General features: G+C 41.2%; 1 protein-coding gene across 1 annotated transcript; it reads right to left on the reverse strand.

Moving 5' to 3' along the window:
• Nucleotides 1-1,451: 1,451 nt before the first annotated feature.
• Nucleotides 1,452-18,827, reverse strand: LOC101854192 (pre-mRNA-processing factor 17). The gene is made up of 14 exons (XM_005105867.3): nt 18,632-18,827; nt 16,664-16,750; nt 15,746-15,875; nt 15,112-15,198; nt 13,734-13,879; nt 12,290-12,386; nt 11,244-11,458; nt 9,177-9,324; nt 7,363-7,478; nt 6,513-6,646; nt 5,298-5,374; nt 4,620-4,720; nt 3,255-3,298; nt 1,452-2,035 (listed from the first exon to the last, which is right to left on the reverse strand). Exons 1-14 carry the CDS (start codon nt 18,797-18,799, stop codon nt 1,858-1,860), a joined length of 1,728 nt encoding a protein of 575 aa, XP_005105924.1. The 5' UTR covers nt 18,800-18,827; the 3' UTR covers nt 1,452-1,857.
• Between the last annotated feature and the right edge of the window lie 1,295 nt (nt 18,828-20,122).

The raw sequence follows: 20,122 nt of genomic DNA on the forward strand, positions 1-20,122 counted from the left end.
GGCCAGCTTTAGTCTGTAGACTGAGACTGAGACTGTCAGTCTTAGGGGTTTTTTCACACCCTAGCTCCATAGGTGAGGATGAGTTGTGGTTTTAGTCAGTTTTACGACACTTGCAACACAATAAGGTCATATAAGTGACGAAAATCAGAGGCGTTACTAGAGTGCAAGCAGTCACCATCTGGGGACAACTGTAAGCCTGAGAGTGTCTTGGGTTTTTTCACACCCTGACTCCGTAGTAAATGAGGACGAGATGTAGTTTTAGTAAGTTTTACTGCACTTGCAACACAATTAGGTCATGTTAGTGCAGAAGACCAGAGGTGTTATCAGAGAATAAAATTTTTTTTAAAGCAGGAGCAGAAATGAGAACGACAGATGTGTGATAGGAAAAAGGAGCAAATCAAACCAGAGCACCCGCCAACCACCCTCAGAATGAGTGCATGAATAGTTTTTAGCTTTAGCAAGTCTTCTCATCAAACTGAAAACGGGGGGCTCTCATGGTCAAGGGGTTAAGGTGTTCACCTCTCATTCAATAGGTCCCGGGTTCGAAACCTGATAGCGATGGGGGAAAATTATCTTCTCTATAATTTTCTCCTTTCCTGCTCTCTACTAACCATATCTTATTGTCTGCTTTCGTCTCCACTCTCTGCCCCCCCCCCCCCCTCGCCTCCTTTGCCCCGTTCTCTGGGCTCCCGACTCTTTCTGCAGCCTTTCTACTGCTACTCCTTGGCTCCTTCTTACATTATGTACTGCTGTCTTTCAGCCACACCCCTGATCTTCTGATAGGTAAGATCCAACACCTAGCCTTCTCGGATAAGGGTGAAAATCTCGGAGGTTCGGTGTGCAAGTTGGTGATCCAAAATCAGCAAGAGTAGGCTCCAGCCGCCACCCGTGCAAATTTCAAAATTGATTCCTACCGAACTGAAAATGTTTAATGTGTCCCTTGCGCTCATACGACCTTGCGCTCATACAGCCTTGCGCTCATACGACCTTGCGCTCATACACCTTGCCCTCATACGACCTCGCGCTCATACACCTTGCCCTCATACGACCTTGCGCTCATACACCTTGCCCTGTGCAGTTGCAAGCAGAGTAAAACAGCAATAAAAAAGGACAATGAATGCGTTGCCAGCAACAAAACAACAGTGTCAGAGGTGCAGCTTCGTCATCACACGAGGGAGACCAGAGTTCCATTCCTCAGTGGGGAGAATTTTTATTGAGTATCTTTGTATTTCTGCAAGGATTTATTACCCCTCTTAGTCCGGGTTTGTCTCGACAGGCAGGGTCGAAGCCCATCTCCTAAAAGATCTAAGTTGTGTCAATGGAGGCATAAAAACATTCTTTAAAAAAAGCTCCGAGGTTGTTCTTTTTTCAAACAATAATTCGAACACATTGCACATAGAGCTATGTGAAATCAGTAAACCCAGATCACAAAAAAAAGACGAACGCCAATCTTTTTGAAACATGAGTTGTTACAGTTGTATTAAAATTCATCAAAGCATCTGATACAGAACACATACACATACACACATGCTGCCATTCAACTGTACAAGTCACACACACATTCTCATCCCTTTTTCGCCACCAATGATAGTTGAAAAAAATTCTTCTCCACAATTCTGTCCTCCCATCTGTCAGTAACTCCTAAGTCCCATCTGTCAGTAACTCCTCAGTCCCATCTGTCAGTAACTCCTCAGTCCCATCTGTCAGTAACTCCTCAGCCCCATCTGTCAGTAACTCCTCAGTCCCATCTGTCAGTAGCTCCTCAGCCCCATCCGTCAGTAACTCCTCAGTCCCATCCGTCAGTAACTCCTCAGTCCCATCTGTCAGTAACTCCTCAGTCCCATCTGTCGTAACTCCTCAGTCCCAGTATTTGATGACGCCGTCCCAGCCCGCGGTGGCCATCTTGGAAGTCTCGTGTGGGTGCCACAGCACGTCGATGCAGACGTCGTCGTGGGCCTTGAACTTGGAGTAGAGCTTGGTGCTGCGCCAGTCCCAGATGTAAACCTTGCCGTCCGCGTCGCCGCACGAGATGTAGCTGAAACCACAAACACACAAACACACAAATAAACAAACACGTTTGTCAGCTCATGACACGAAAGTAGACTTTGGGGGAAAAAAGGGGTCAAGAGTATTGCTGAGGTCATTAATTTTTCTCGTTGAAGTAAAACGCTTTTTAAAAAAAATTGAACCTTATGACTGGAGTAAAGGTGAAATAAATAGTCGCGATATTTGGACTACACAGCTGCCAGGTTTTCAAAACAAAAACCCATGTAGCGGGAGTAAACCCCCCCTCCAAACTCTTCACGTTCACTTTTCTGCATTCAATAAATTCCAGCTTTTCAACAAAGTCGACCTGAGGCAAAAGTCTCCCGTGGACTAATGGGCTTCCTTCTCAATATTATTTGCAAATCCGCTCTTATTGAAAGTTCATCTTTTTTTGTTCAGCATCGGCAAGTCCACAAGGAGCAAGACTTTGTTTTTTTTTATAGTAGAGGTTTTACGGCGCTCGCAACTGCATAAGGTCATATGAGCGCCAAGGGGTGGGTGTCAACAGAGAAGTCCATACAGGGAATCAGGCTTACTCTGCTCACCTCTCTAGCTTCAACAGTCCAAGGTCTGCTTCAACTATCAAGGCACCCCGGAAATAGCGGGTCACAAGAGAGTGAAAAACATACAAAAGAACTAGAGGGAAAATGACGATAGTAAGGATAGGGAAAGAAAAAGCAACAGTTCCCTGTTGTAGATCAGGCAGTTATGAGCGTGACATGAGTCAGCCCATTTACAATTCTACTGTGCTTGAACGAGAAATGTCCCCCCCCCCCCCCCCCTTTGAGAATGGCCTAAAGACACTTCAGTCAGTGGCACTGCAAAAGTACTTACTCTCCCGTGGACTAATGGGCTTCCTTCTCATTACTATTTGCAAATCCGCTCTCATTGAAAGTTAATCGTTTTTTTTTGTTCAGCATCGGCAAGTCCACGAGGAGCAAGACTACAACTGCAAAAAATAGTTTTTTCCAAAACAAAACAGACTTCCCAACTCAGACCCTCAAAATACGTTTTTTATGTCCAGGTCGTCAGCTATGTGATCTGAGCACACCTGACAAGACCCTATTTCACCCAGGATAAGACGAGTCCAGGTCGTCAGCTATGTGATCTGAGCACACACGACAAGACCCTATTTCACCCAGGATAAGACGACACTTCTTTGTAACAAGACCAGACACTCGTAGCTTAGAGAAAACGGCATACGGTACCTCATCTCAGGTGAAAAGTCGATCCCGCAGGCATACCCAGCCACCTGGAAAAGTGAAAAACAAAATGAGACATCAGTTGCACAACAACTCATCAAAGACTGAACGTCATCAAAGACTGAACGTCATCAAAGACTGAACGTCATCAAAGACTGAACGTCATCAAAGACTGAACGTCATCAAAGACTGGACGTCATCAAAGACTGAACGTCATCAAAGACTGAACGTCATCAAAGACTGGACGTCATCAAAGACTGAACGTCATCAAAGACTGAACGTCATCAAAGAGAAGCACATAGACACAATAACTGTCATTTAATGTTAGGAAAAAGCAAAAGTTTTTGTTTTAGTAGAGGTTTTACGGCGCTCGCAACTGCATAAGGTCATATGAGCGCCAGAAGATTAGGGGTGTTACAAGAGAGTAACAAACATAAAAAAGAAGGAGGGGAGATAAAAAGAAGGATGATAGATCTACGTTTGAAAGGAAAAAAGAAGCAAACCACACCAGAGCACCAGCCAACCACCCACAAAAAGCAAAAGTGACCAGCAGAAACAAAAGAGGGAAGGCAAAGGAGTAGAAACTACTGGTGGACCCTCCAACCACCCACTTTCAATCAGAATCAATAAGAACAAAAATTATTTTCTGTAAAAAAAAAAGTTATTAATTCACAAAGATGATTTCAATGTCTTTGACCTTTTAATAATAATAATAATAAATAGCATTTGTATAGCGCATACCCCCGCTCAACAGCAGGCTCTATGCGCTTTACACTATAATATTTTAATTGTATGACGCATGGCACGTTGTACGAGACAGTTACAAGCTCCACTACATACTGTCACGTAGGTAAAATATCACCGAACATTACAAATGATGGGACAAAATTGACACCAAACAACAGATGGAACTTACTGGGCATGCATTTTGACTAAGTTCTTACTTTTCTGTCTTTTGTCACTCAAACTTCCCCACCTGGGATTAATCAAATGTGAGGCGTGCAGATAAAATGAGTTACTTCTCGCAATCTAAGAACGGTGATATTGGCTGAAAATCGACACTGGGGTCAGTTTTATAGATTTTCAATTGACGCCGATTTCTTCCAGTCTGCCCTGTCTTTTATTCTTCCACACTTACAACTTGTACAAACCCCGCCCATAAAGTTGATGTATCAGTTTCCATTATAAGGCAAAAATCTGAGAAGTAACTCATTCTGTCGGCACGCCTCACAAACGTACTTTCTTTCTTTCTTCTTATTTATTTACTTCTATAACCACAGACATACATCTCAGCTTCCAGACAAGACACATTTGTATGTACACCATAGTTGGTTTCCTAAAACATTGAGCGCGGAAAAAGGCGGCCCTCACCATATGTCCAGTGAAGGTTTTCTTCCTGATGAACTTCATCCTGTTGAGCGCATTGAACACACAGATCTTGTTGTCCATGGACTGACACGCCAGCCACTTGCCTGGGGAACACAAAAGTATGTCAGTGTATGAGTATTACACCCCTATCAACACTTTAAGGTTCTTACTTTATGAGGCAGGACCTCCGAATGTACCGTCCGTCTCTGATCGGAACGAGCCAAATGCAGCTACTTGCTCCTTAATCTAGACAGAAACTTTCTGAGAAAGAGAGAAATACTCCACAAAATATCCTCCCCACACACATACACCACCTACACAGCAACGTTCTCATTTTGGAGCAAAGAGAAGCACGTCCATTTGATGAAATGCAGGGAAAGAGCAAGACAGACACACTAGAACAACAAAAGGAAATAAACCAAGTAGGACCTATAGCCTATAGTCTTCGTGGAGAGACTGACATATAACAATATAACTACAGAAAGTAACACAGCACAGTCTACCATCCACAAAACTAACCTCATCATAACCTTGCATTGACGACAGCCCACACATCACACACAAAATGTTCTACTAATCAGATGATGTCCTTTTGATAGAGTTCGATCAGATTCGTCCCGGGGAAAAAAAGGATGACAACCACTACCGAAAAAGAGTCAGCAGAAAAAGCGACCAACTTACCGTTGGGTGAGAGGGTGACAGCCGGCATCGAGTGCATGGACGGGTCAGCGATGTACTTGAAATCCACCGGGACATCCCTGGCAAATGACAAGACAAAACACATCAATTACATCCAAACATATCATTGTAACTGCTCATCTTGTTGTCTTTCTATAAAAACATCTCAGTGCTATAATATCACTGAACTCCCTCCCATTCTCGTAGTTGAAGATTGCCTAATACAAATAAGATCATTTACACAGTACCCGAAAAAGGGGCATGTACCTAAGGAAGAAAAAAAAAGATTTTTAAATTTTTAAAAGAAAAAGAAAGTCGAATCACCAAAATCTATCAGCCAATCTGCAACTGTACAAAGTTAATTAGAAGCAGATCTGATTCTTCAACAAGAATCTGAGCACAACACCACACTGGGCTGTAGCTGTTGACAAATCCCAACATAAACAAGCTTCAAACAGTTTCATAAAGTGTACAGAACCTTGACAATGAGTTGTCTTCATTTATAAAACCTTATCATGCTGTGAAATGGAAACAAAGCCATCAACAACACAACTCCAACCCCCCCCAAATAAAAACCAGACCTGCATATGTGGGCGGTTGGCAGGAGCTCTGGTGTGGTTTGCTTCTTCTTTCCTATCAAACATCTATTGTCCTTATCTCCCCTTCTTCTTTTTTAAGTTTGTTACTCTCTTGTAACACTTCCATTCTTCTGGCGCTCATATGACCTTATGCAGTTGCGAGAGCCGTAAAACCTCTATAAAACTAAAAAACCAGACCTGCATATCATCGCCTAAGAACTACTTTGTTCAAAGTGCCTCTTTACTTCAGTACACTTTGGATAAAATAGTTCTCAGGCGACCATATATTGTTGAATATATGCCCTACAGCCAAACTATGGCATGACATGCTTGTAATTCTCATTTCAACACAGTGAGTAAGGCTCGACTAATTCACAGATGGCAGAACCAGAGGTGCCAACTGCCTACAAACAAAAATCCCAAACTTTTCCAATCACCTGGAAATGCATGAGCACATACTCAAAATTTACGCATCTCATTACGTTTTTGGCCTCGGAGTGAAATCAGACGCTCATCAAAATAATGAAATTGAAGAAATCGACATTTCCCCACCATTGGGCAAGAAGTATCAACTGTACTATCTGTCCTATCTGTTCTATCTTTCCTATCTGATCTCCTCAGTCACAAAAATGAAACCTACCACTCCCAGACGCGGAGACTCTTGTCGTCAGACGTGGACACAAATCTTCGGTTCTGGTCAATGAACGTGATCGAGTTGACGGGGCCCAGATGACGATCATACTCCTGGATTATCTCCCCAGAGCGAATGTCCCACTGCGGGAGAGAGAGGAGAAAACGACGTCGTTAATGCATTCAACATCATCACTTTTGTTTTAGTATGCATTTTTACGGCACTTGCAGCACAATAAGGTCATATAGGTGCCGAAGATTAGAGGTGTTGCAAGGGAGTAACAGGCACAAAAAAGGAAGGAGGAGAGATAAAGATGATAGATGTTGGATTTGATAGGAAAGAAGGAGCAAACCACACCAGAACACCCACCAACCACCCACTACCCTGAGGTTGACCTGCATATTTTTGTTTTCCACTGACAAACACAGACAACAACTTTCAACAAGAAAAAATTCAAACCCAAATCCCCAAAACACTGACACAATCCCCCCCCCCTTTTTTTCAGTCCCCACACAGGACATGAAAACACCAAAAACAAAGTTATCAAACAGAAAATAAAACAAGTGTTTAAAACCATGCAGACAAATGAGACACCACCAGCACCACCACCCACCCAGCCAGCGTTTGCTCAGCGAGATCTACTCACACAAACAGACCAGACACCATCACCACCCACCCAGCCAGCCAACAAGCATTCACTCAGCGTCATCTACTCACACAAACAGACCAGACACCATCACCACCCACCCAGCCAGCCAACAAGCATTCACTCAGCGTCATCTACTCACACAAACAGACCAGACACCATCACCACCCACCCAGCCAGCCAACAAGCATTCACTCAGCGTCATCGACTCACACAAACAATCTTCTTGTCCGAGGTGCCAGCGACAAAGAGGTGCTGTTTGTCTTCCTCCGGGTGAAACTTGACGCAGTAGGGGACCTTCCTGCTGGTGAACCGCTCCTTGCACTCTCCTGTGGGGGGACACGGACAACACAACATGAGGACATGGACAACACAACATGAGGACATGGACAACACAACATGAGGACATGGACAACACAACATGAGGACATGGACAACACAACATGAGGACATGGACAACACAACATGAGGACATGGACAACACAACATGAGGACATGGACAACACAACATGAGGACATGGACAACACAACATGAGGACACACGGACAACACAACATGAGGACATGGACAACACATTGTTTGACCTAGTGTATGACATCCAGGGTCACACAGGGGTCAGTGCAACATCTCGAGACCTTACTGCTTTCGTGTCATATCTCCATTTTTTTAAATAGTGAAAATGTGACATCTTCTTAAGCTCACCCTTTCTTATGAACTGTTTTCACTGTTATTAAAAATGGAGATACGACAAGAAAGCACAGGGGTCGCAATCTGTTAGGAACAGGAGACAGCTGACCGTAACCGTCATGATGTGCTTTATTGGTGGGGGCGGGGGGTCGCGGCGGCTATACTTTACTTTTAGCGGGTTCTGTACAGATAAGTGCCATACTGCCAGTCATTGTTGCTTTTCACTGCCATCTTTATATTTTCTGTCATAAATTTTTGCTGATACAGTCGAACCTGTCCTTGCGGCCACCCGTCCAAGACAATTACCGGTACAAATGACAATTTCCAAGTTGCCCCACTTGTGTTTTTTTCAATAAAATTTTAATGACACTGTCCAAGACAACCCCTTGTCCAATGCAACCGCTTTATTCTGTCAGCCAACAGGCCCAAAAACCTGTCCTACACCATCACACAAATAATAATAATAATAAATAGCATTTGTATAGCGCATATCCCCGCTCAACAGCAAGCTCTATGCGCTTTACACTATATTATTATCCCAGCAGACCATAGAACACTCCGAAACATTCTCAGCTTCCCAGGAAGCATACAGTGCAAGCAGCTGATTAAGCGCTCAAACACTAACATACTGACAAGATCTTTCGCTGTCTATCGTCGGGTAACCATTCCCACCTGGGTGAAGTGAGGAAAAATCGTGTAAAGTGCCTTTCCCAAGGACACAACGTCAGGCCCCTGACGGGATTCGAACCCAGGACCATACGGTTGCGAGTCCGAGAGCCTAACCACTAGGCCACCGACGCCACAGAATCACCTGATGAACTACCATACCTCCCTCTCCTCCCTCGCCTCTCACCACCTCTGCAATCCACTTCACGCTACAGAAACTGGGAAAAACATGTATGTGACGTAACGTGGTGGAATCATTTGCTCGTCAAAATAATTAAATCGAAGAAAAAGGCATTTTTTTCATCCATTGGGCAATTTTTATTGAATTTTAAAAAATTTTTGGCTCAATACCGTTTATATCCATTAAAAAATTCCTGCATACATTTTACTGAAAAATGTTGATGAAACCCACAAAAAATGTAAATGTGCAGTTTTAAGGCACACTCAAACTTTGGAAATCAACAAACTTTGGTGGTCAGTTTCTCGCTAATTTTACCTCTGAAACCAAATAGACAGGCACTTTTTTCATCAAAAGAAAGAAAAATAAACAGGCTTTAAGAGTACACCAAAAACTCCTTATGCCACAAAATTGACGAGCGCCTGATTCTACCGTCTCTCGACACATATTCTTTCAGAACAGACATGACGAGGGAGTAACTCGTGCCCGCACTGACCTGTCTCTGTGTCCCACAGCTTGCAGTATCTGTCGTAGCCACAGCTGAGGAACTCGGTGCCGCTGTTGTTGAAGCAGACGTCGCGGACAGCTTGCTTGTGACCCACGTACGTCCGCACACATCGACGGTCTCTGTACACTTCCCAAATCTGGGCAGGGTCGATAGAAAGAAGAAAACAAACATAAATGAAGACATCTAACAACTTTTTTCTTAATCTTGGCCTGGGGGGGGGGGGGGGGGGAAGACATAAGTGAAGACAACTGACAACTTTTTCTCAAGTCAAGTAAGAATGTTAACATTTCTTTCCCTTTCTGAACAAATTTTCTTTTCTTCTTAAATGTAGGAAATGTCGGTGGCCAACCACATTAACACGGCAGGAACAGCTGTACGGGCCGACAGAGAAACTGAGCAGGACAGCCCAGTATATGACAGATACCAGACTAGCAGTGGGATGTGACCGGGAACAACAGGATAATAGAACTACACCAGTCAGACTACCAAACTAACAACATGTTTTATAACCATACCAGTCAGACTACAAAATTAACGACATCTTTCTGTACCATACCAGTCAGACTACCAAACTAACGACATCTTTATATAACTACACCAGTCAGACTACCAAACTAACGACATCTTTATATAACTACACCAGTCAGACTACCAAACTAACGACATCTTTATATAACTACACCAGTCAGACTACCAAACTAACGACATCTTTCTATACCATGCCAGTCAGACTACCAAACTAACGACATCTTTATATAACTACACCAGTCAGACTACCAAACTAACGATATCTTTCTATACCATACCAGTCAGACTACCAAACTAACGACATCTTTCTATACCATACCAGTCAGACTACCAAACTAACGACATCTTTCTATACCATACCAGTCAGACTACCAAACTAACGACATCTTTCTATACCATACCAGTCAGACTACCAAACTAACGACATCTTTCTATACCATACCAGTCAGACTACCAAACTAACGACATCTTTCTATACCATACCAGTCAGACTACCAAACTAACGACATCTTTCTATACCATACCAGTCAGACTACCAAACTAACGACATCTTTCTATAACTATACCAGTCAGACTACCAAACTAACGACATCTTTCTATAACTATACCAGTCAGACTACCAAACTAACGACATGTTTATATAACTGGAACAGTCAGACTACCTATCTAACAACATCTTTCTATAACCATACCAGTCAGACTACCTATCTAACAACATCTTTCTATAACTACACCATCCACACTACCAAACTAAATGTATATATACGTGAGGCATCGTGGTGAAATCTTATACGTGAGGCATCGTGGTGAAATCTTATACGTGAGGCATTGTGGTGAAATCTTATACGTGAGGCATCGTGGTGAAATCTTATACGTGAGGCATCGTGGTGAAATCTTATACGTGAGGCATTGTGGTGAAATCTTATACGTGAGGCATCGTGGTGAAATCTTATACGTGAGGCATCGTGGTGAAATCTTATACGTGAGGCATCGTGGTGAAATCTTATACGTGAGGCATCGTGGTGAAATCTTATACGTGAGGCATCGTGGTGAAATCAGGCGCTCGTCAAAAAAAAAAGAAATCATAAAAAATCTGCATTTTTTTTGGCTGATGAGCAATTTTTTTTCTTATTTTCTTTTTTTTGGCTCAACACCTTTTATGATCATTTAAAAACATATTTTTTGTGTGGATTTTCCAGAAAAACATTAGGAACAAAATGTGTAAATTTTCAGTTTCCGGGGACTCTTAGGCAATGGAAGTTACCAAACTTTGGCAGCCATTTTCTCGTAAATGTTACCTCTGAAACAAGCCGACCCTGACCTCCTTCAATTGCAAATATTTCGACTTCTATTCAATGTAAATGGATATTTTTTTCACCAAAAGGAAGGCAAATGAACGGGCTTTAAGATGATACCAATAACCCCACATGTCCAAAAATTCATGAGCGCCTGATTCCACACGTCGTGACCCTATAACTACACCAGCCAGACTACCAAACTAACAACACCTCTGGTCGAAGGACCTACCTTGATCTTACAGTCCATGCCGGCGGACAGCAGGAGATGGGCGTACTTGGGGAACCAGCGGATGGCCGCGATTCCCTTGGAGTGGCCCGACCACGTGTGGATTAGCTTCTTGGGCAAGAAACATTTCTCTGGCGGCTCCTCTGACTTTAGGTTCACCCCGACGTCCTGGGGCGGGTGAAGAAACGATCGGCCTTGGTAGTCGTAGGCGTCTTTGACTGGGGAAAAAAATGGAATATGACAGTGCTTTGAATACTTTCTGTGGTAATCATAAGCGTCTTTGACTGAGGGGGGGAGAAGGGATTTGACAATGCTTAGAATACTTTCCTTGACAACTGTATGTATCTTTGACTGGGGGGGGATTTGACAATGCTTAGAATACTTTCTTTGACAACAGTAAACGTCTTTGACTGGGGGGGGGAGAAGGGATTTGACAATTCTTAGAATACTTTCCTTGACAACAGTAAACGACGTCTTTGACTGGGGGAGAAAAGGGATTTGACAATGCTTAGAATACTTTCTTTGACAACAGTAAACGACGTCTTTGACGGGGGGGGGGAAGGGATTTGACAATGCTTAGAATACAGCATATATCTTTGACTGTTTTGACAACATTAAGCGTCTTTGACTGGAAAAAAGGGAAATTTCACAATGCTTAGCTTTATATAAACTTCCTTGACAACTGTATTGTCTTTGATTTAAAAAGAAAAGGGAATTTGACAATGTATAGATTGCTTTCTATGACAAGCATAAGCATCTTGTTGACACGTGTCAACAGAAAGCTATGACTTGTGTCAACAGAAAGCTATGACACGTGTCAACAGAAAGCTATGACTTGTGTCAACAGAGAGCTATGACTTGTGTCAACAGAGAGCTATGACTTGTGTCAACAGAGAGCTATGACTTGTGTCAACAGAGAGCTATGACTCGTGTCAACAGAGAGCTATGACTTGTGTCAACAGAGAGCAATGATGACATGTATAAACATAAAACTATGACACCAAATTGTGTCAGTCACAGAGCCACAAAGTGAGGGAGTTGTGTCTTACTGTGTAGTGTCGTCTTTTCTTCCACCGTCTTCTCGTCCACCTGCTTGCCCGACTTGCTTCTCTTCGCCAGGATCTCGTCCAGGTCTTTCTGCTCCTCCTGTTCACCACAAATTAAATTGAGTTTAGGGGTTCTTTTAATGTAAGTGTTCTTTTAGTTTTAGTAAGTGTTTATCCGCACTTGCAACACAATAAGGTCATATAAGTGCCGAATATTAGAGTTTAGTTTTAGTAGAGGTTTTACGGCGCTCGCAACTGCATAAGGTCATATGAGCGCCAGATGATTAGAGCTGTTACAAGAGAGTAACAAACATAAAAAAGATGAAGGGGAGATCAGGACGATAGATGTTTGATAGGAGAGAAGAAGCAAACCACACCAGAGCACCCACCAACCACCCACCGAATATTAGAGGTGTTACAAGAGAGTAACAAACACAAAAACGAAGGGAGGGGAGATCAGGGCGATAGATGTTAAATAGGAAAGAAGAAGCAAACCACACCAGAGCATCCGCCAACCACCCACATGTAAGTGTTTTTACTCCCTATCCGACACACTCTAGATCATTTATAGGAGACCGGCTTCCAACCCTGTGCTTGTCAAGGATACGAAATCCCATCAGAAAGACGGAGAAACTCAAAAAAAATTTCTCTCCACTAGAGAATTGAACTCAGCTTTCCTGCATGCAACACCACAGGCGTCGGTCCGTTCAACGCAAAGCACCAGTGAATTACGCGGACTATAAGAACAGACCTAGAGCAACTTACACGGAAAGCCTAAACAGATGGGAGACGGGGAAAGATCAAAAGAATAATATACAGCTTTTTAGAGAGCATTCAAGCGAAGGAATGAAAGGCGAACCATGTTCTCTGATGTCTGTGGCAGATCTGGCACTTGATGATACTAGGAAAAACTGAACCTCAAAACACATATTCCACAAGCAAAATATCCACAAAATTGCTGGTTTGTCGCACGTCTGACTGAATATACATAAACAAATCATCTTTGCAAGGATCATTTTTATTAATGAATGCTAATTTTAACTGATCAATTCTAATTTTAAGTAAATGTGCAGATCTAAAGGCATAAAATTAGCAAAACAAAACATAACACAAAAACAAACAGGGCAAAAGAAATGAGTGAGAGGAAGCATAAATGTCACCAACATTTACAATTTTAAAAACTAAATTTTCTTTTTGGATAGATTTAGTAAAAGTTTTAACTTCTTGCAACAGAAATAGGTCATATAAGAGCCGAAGATTGGAGGTTTTGCTAAAGAGTAACATACAGAGAAAAGGAGGAGGAGAGATAAGAACAATAGATGTTTGATAGGAAAGAAGGAGTAAACTACATCACAGCACCCGCAAACCACCCACAATTTTCTTTCAATAGTGAGCAATTTTGATGAAAAAAGAAGAAAACAAAAGCCCAAAGAACTTGATGGCTCACCTCACTAGGTCTGGACACTGTCTCTTCGTCCTCATACTTAGCCCACGGTCCCAGGTAACCATCAACATCCGACGCGTCGCAGTTTTTATGTCTCTTCCTTTTCTTGGCTTTGTCTTGTTCTGGGTTGTTTTCAAAAACTGATCTGCCTGGAATCAAAAACAAAAACAAGGTTACAAAAAAAAAACACCTATGAACAATCCAACTCCTTTTTTTTTTCTGTAAGAGTTTTACGGCACTTGTAACACATCAAGGTCATATAAGTGCTCAAGATTAGAGGTGTTACAAGAGAGTAACAAACACAAAATAGAAGGAGGGGAGATAAAACGATAGGCGTTTGATAGGAAAGAAGGAGCAAACCACACCAGAGCACCCGCCAACCACCCACCAACTCCTCTGACCCTGCAACAATCCACAGATATATAAATAGAAAATAATTACAAAACGAGTACACAAACGAACACATGCATATATACACAGGTTGTCAAAGAGTAGCTTTCAGCGAGTCAGTCTATAAAAGACCCCATTTCAGCTTAAGGTAGCGTTTTACAGCACTTGCAACACAAATAGGTCATAAAAAAGCCAAAGATTAGAGGTGTTACAAGAGAGTAACAAATACAAAAAAGAAAAGGAGAAATAAGGACGAAAGATGTTTGATGGGAAAGGGGGAGCACATCACACTAGAGCACCCACCAACCACTTAAAGAATTATCTCAATGAAAAGAGACAAGAATAACAGCATAGTTACGACGTATATACAGAAGTAACAGATCATCACACTGCCCACTAGTCAGGAACATCTGCTGCACACAACAAACAATTCCTGTCCTGAGTTCTTGAAAAAAATAAAATACAAAGCCAGAGAATCATGGTCACCTCAAAACAAAAGAACAAAACAGCCCCCCCCCCCCCCCCAAAAAAAAAAAAAAAAAACCCCCCCCCCCCCCCCCAAAAAAAAAAAATAAGAGAAAAGAAATGAGGAACAAAGTCAATTATTCTACCCAACTCAGGTCTGCAAAGTTTAACAAAACCTAATCAGGGACACCCAATATAATAACACTTGATGACATAACCACAAACAAAATCACATTAACTGGGACTGGTTTTGGTGTCGTGTGTATGTGACATGAGGTCAAAGTCACAGTGACATCAAGCTAAACATAGGCCAAGTTGAAAATAATCGAAAGGAAATTATGTGCTTTTCAGACGTGGATGTTCACTTCATTTGTACAAACAGAAACAGCTGGCAAACACCAGAAAAGGAGTTTAAAATTTGGACCGTCCAAAAAAAAAGCAGGCTGAAATATCCTCTCAAACTCCTGACTGCAGAATCCAAAATAGCTGGCAAGCCAGATCCAGATGGATATAATCTATTATCCACCTTGATTTTCTTCCACAGCTGAGGAGCTGCCGACAATTGTCTCAGGCTGACCTCCCCCTGTGTCTACGCTCGGGTCCACCGCAAAACCTGAGAGAAAAAACAGCAGAAATGTTAAAAAACAACAAATGACATTCGCTGACAAGAATAAGGTTATAGACAAAATTGAATTGAAAATGAGACTCAAATACAAATTGCAGACCTTTTTCCGCATGGAATTTAGATACAAAATGGCAAATACATGAATAAACAATTTCTGGCCGTCAGTGTGACCGTGTGAAACATTTTTAATCACAACTTTTTTTTTCGAATGGGTCATTTAATATCTCTGCTCTTGGGGTTATCCATGGTTGTGTAAACACCTCATACTGATGGACTGTTAAGTAATAATAAATAATAATATAATAATAACAATAATAATGATAATAGTAGTAGTAATGATAATAATAATAATAATAATAAACAATCATACCAATAATAACATGATGAGATTTATATATCGTCCAACCTCAATTAAACAAGCTCTGAGTGTTTTACAAATACACATGATACAAAGTTACAACTTTGCTGTGGCCATACATGACAAAGAAATAGTCTTACACATACATAGCTACAGCTTTGCAGTGGTCATACGTACCGTAGCTGGTGAACGTCTTGCGCTGGTTGTCAAACTGGAAGTGGTTGAAATGTGCGTGCTCCACAAAACCCGACAGAGAGTTGCGCACAGCCTGAGCCTGCTGGGTCTTGTACGGATTCACCGGTCCCACCTTGGGGGGAATAGCAAACAAAATTAGGTACTTTTACACATATGAATTTAGGGTTTTTTAAAGTTTTGGTAAGAGTCTTGCAACACTTGCAAACAAATAAGCCTTATATGTGTGCCACTGATTAGAAGTGTTTCAAGTTTTTTAGTTTTAGTAAGAGTTTTACGGCACTTGCAACACAATAAGGTCATATAAGTGCCGAAGATTAGAGGTGTTACAAGAGAGTATCTAACATAAAAAAGAAGGAGGAGAGATCAGGACGATAAATGTTTGATAGGAAAGAAGGAGCAAACCACACCAGAGCACCCGCCAACCACCCACTAAGTGTTTCAAGAGAGAAAAACAAAGAAAATAAGGAGAAAGATAAGGATGATAGACATTAGATAGAAAAAAAAAGGAGTAAAACACATAAGAGCAACCATCAACCACCCATTTTATACATTTAAACAACAACGGCAGCATAAATGCATATATCAAGACATATATGGCACTGATCAAGTATCTACGGCAAAACGGAATAAAAACAACAGGTGGCAAACAGTACTTGTCATTTCCTGCTTTCTAACAAAAGTAATCTATTATTTTTCTTGAAAACTGAACAAGAAGACTAACACAAAGCACATTTAACCAAACATGATAGTCTCATAAAGATAAACATAAGACATAGTTAATTATTTCCACAACAATGGCTTGAGTCAGTAGTTGGAGGACAATCTCGTGTGGTGTTCTCCTTCTACTGAGACAAAAACAACTCATAAAACTGCTTTAAAAAAAAGAACCACCAGACTTACATGTGGAGCAAAAAGCTCATCGAACTTTGGATTATACTTGAGTTCCTTCGTTTTCCCATCAATATGACGCAAGCCTGTTGTGTCTTCCTGAAAAGGATCAAGCAGGATTTAACACTGAAATAAATCAAAATGTGCCCCCACAAAGAATACACCAACTCCCTTCCATCAATCAAAAGTACTGTTCTGTAAATAACACTCAAAACCTTTAGCAGTCATTATCTTCCAACACTAACTTTTCCAAGGGCAATGAAATCACGATGACAAATGGCGATATCTTGCATCAATCCCACACTGCTTACTTTGAACACATACACCTTTTTATTTTGCATTTGACAAATATATGATATTGAATATAGATCTAGTACAGTTGGGTTTTTTTTACAAAAACCCCCCCAAAAATCACCAGAAACCAAAAGCCATTAATCATTACTAGATCTAGCTCTGCCCATCTTTTCTTTTTCCAAAAGTGGAAAAGTAATGTTACAGTGACATAAAATCCCACCACCTTCACATTCAAAAAAGATGTTCATCATAAATCTTTGGTTTCATTTTCAGTATGGGTATACAAGTTTATATAAAACAGTACAAAGTAAAGTGTGTCAAGAAGTGCAGGTAGTGGTGTGTTGCTGGTACTTGCTAAATTATAATGGTATTCTTTTACTTCCCCTCTCGTCTCACACTTAGTAACTCAGCTACCAGTTGTCCATTTTCTACTAAATATTGATGCGCTGAACACGAATACTTCATTTCTGTAACAAAGTAATAGTTTTTAAAATATTTGATTGTTCTTAATCGAACTACATCACACTATGCCTAACCGCATAGTAATTTGCGTGTTTGGACCAATCGGAGGGTTCCAGGGGGGCACCCCTTGGGGCAAAAGAAATCTGGGGGGTTACAGGGGGGCATGCCCCCCCCTGTTTTAACCCATAATTTGATATTTTACTGAATGTTTGAAATGTTCTCGAAAATAATTATTTGCGATAGTTTTAGTGGCTTTGTGATCAGCAGCAAACAGTACTGCAGTTTGACCCCCGAAGCAGTGTATAGTGTGCAGGAGTGAAAGGAAGAATGTATCATTATAATACTATAGACTATCATTATAATACTATAGACTATAATGTCAATAGTAGTGAAAGCCATCCAAAACCAGTCCTGATGATGCCTTCACCTGATCAGATTAGATCTAAATTTCTAAACAAAATCCAAATAGGTCTAGATCTAGATCTGGATCTAAAATTTTATAATGTCTTTTATTCAAGGAAGAGGCTAAGGATAGGGCCAAACCTAGATCTAAGTACGGCTAGCCAGCCACTTCGTTTATTCAATCAAAGTCTCTCACTCTCAGTTCAGCCAAAGCTGGAAATGGAATCATGACTTAGAATTTTAGTTTACTAAGTTTATAAGTTCAGACATTAGATCTACTAGATCTATATCTAGATCTACTAAACTTTCTAAAGTCTAAACTTTGTCTTCTCAGTCTTAGTATTAGATCTAGATCTAGTGAAGTGGTAAAGCAGCAGACTTAGGAGGCCTACTTGGTGACTTTAAAAACTTGGCTTAGAAATCTGTCAATCTAGACTACTAGATCTAGATCTATCTAGAAATCTAGATTTAGATCTAGATTCTAGATCTAGATTAGATCTAGATCTAGATCTAGATCTAAGGTCTTCTTAAGTAAGGTGTTGTTGGTCAGTGGCAGGCCCTGGCTCAGGTCACTCAGGAGACTCCCTTTCCATGTCTCTTTCCATCTTTTGAGTCTTTCAATATTTTTAAGAAATTTAAATACAGACACAACAAGAGATGTTTGAAGACTCTGTGTCTAATAAAATTAAAAAACAAACAAACATTCATAGAGATGGGCCTAATCTAACAATAATAAAGAAAAGACAGGGAAATCGAAAGTACAACAAACGAAATCCATGCGTTTTGACTTTGATTTGGGCAAAGAAAATCCAAAAGTATTACATTTGAAACGACAACAGGAGCAGCCACTAAGGCTAACTTTGCTGAAACTGAACTACTCTCGGCCGGCAGTGGCTTGAGGTGGGCATTCAATTCATTTGAGGAACCAGCACCGCTATCATCACTTCCATCAGAGTCCCCATAATCTTGAACTGACAACAAAGCCGCCATACTTGTTTTGCTAAATTGCTAGCCAAGCAGCAAATGCAGTACCGCACCAAATTTTTTTTCTCCGGATTTTAAACATAAAAAATGTAGAAAATAAAAACAACGAAAAAAATAGACATGTCAGACTACTGTATGACTTTCTCTTTTTTGTTCCTAATCATTTCTGCACACAATGTATTTATCTTTGTTTAATTTCTCGCTCGAACCATTCTGATTTTTGCCCCTCTCTCTCTCTCTCTCTCTCTCTCTCTCTCTCTCTCTCTCTCTCTCTCTCTCTCTCTCCCGTTCTCTCTCAGGAACTATCAGTCTATCTCCTTTTAACTTTCTCTCCCCCCCCCTCCCCTTTTCTCCGATCCAGTGGCTACAATTTAAAACCTCCGAAGCACACAGACACACAACTAGATCTACATACTACGCCATACACATGCAATCAATCAAACACACACAAAGGCCTGGGTCAACATATTATAGCCAAGGAGTTTACAGTAATATACATGTTACATATACATGTACACAAATTTAGGCCTACACACGGGGCCAACACGAAAGATTGATTTTTATAATCTTACAATCACACGCGCACACGTAGGCCTACACTTGAGAGTACTCGAGCAGTCTTGTTGAATTACTCTTGAATTCCACAGACTTCCGAGTTGCGAAAGTTGGAGCACTCACAAATAGGGCTCAAAGCTTCCGAGACAGTTTACAAACAGCCCCCCTCCCCACCCCCACCCCAAAGCACAGTTAGCTTTCTCTTCTCTGAAGGATTTTCATAAACGTAGAAATCTCCAAAGCGTAGATCTACACTGGTTTTATTCAGCTCTAAACTTGGAAATAGAACCCACACTCGATCTTATGTGGCCTCGTAGTCTAGTTAAATAGCCTGCGGTGTTCGCTTCTCATTAAAAAGGTCCCAGGATCGAATCCAGACACCGACGGAAAATTTTCTTCTCAAAAATGTTCTCCTTTCACCTCCTTTCCTACTCTTTATATCATGTTCTTTTATCTGCTTTCGTCTCCACTCTTTGCCTCCACCCCATACCCCCCCTTTTTTTTCGACAGCCTTATGCAACTTCTGCCTCCTTCTCTGCTGCCTATCAGCCAGACCCCTGAGTTGGTAAGTATATATACATGTATATATAACTCCTAGCCTTCTCGGAAAAGGGTGAAAATCTCAGAGAGCCAATGTGAAAGTTAAAGATCCTTGTATGGGTGGTTCAAAATAGAGCTAAATCAAAACGGATCCCCACTTAATTGAAATAAACTTCATATATATATAGGTTTATGCAGTTGCCAGCACTGTAAAACAATTTAAAATAAATAAAT

Source organism: Aplysia californica, unplaced genomic scaffold (assembly GCF_000002075.1).
Source record: "Aplysia californica isolate F4 #8 unplaced genomic scaffold, AplCal3.0 scaffold00497, whole genome shotgun sequence".
NCBI classification, from domain to species: Eukaryota; Metazoa; Mollusca; class Gastropoda; order Aplysiida; family Aplysiidae; genus Aplysia; species Aplysia californica.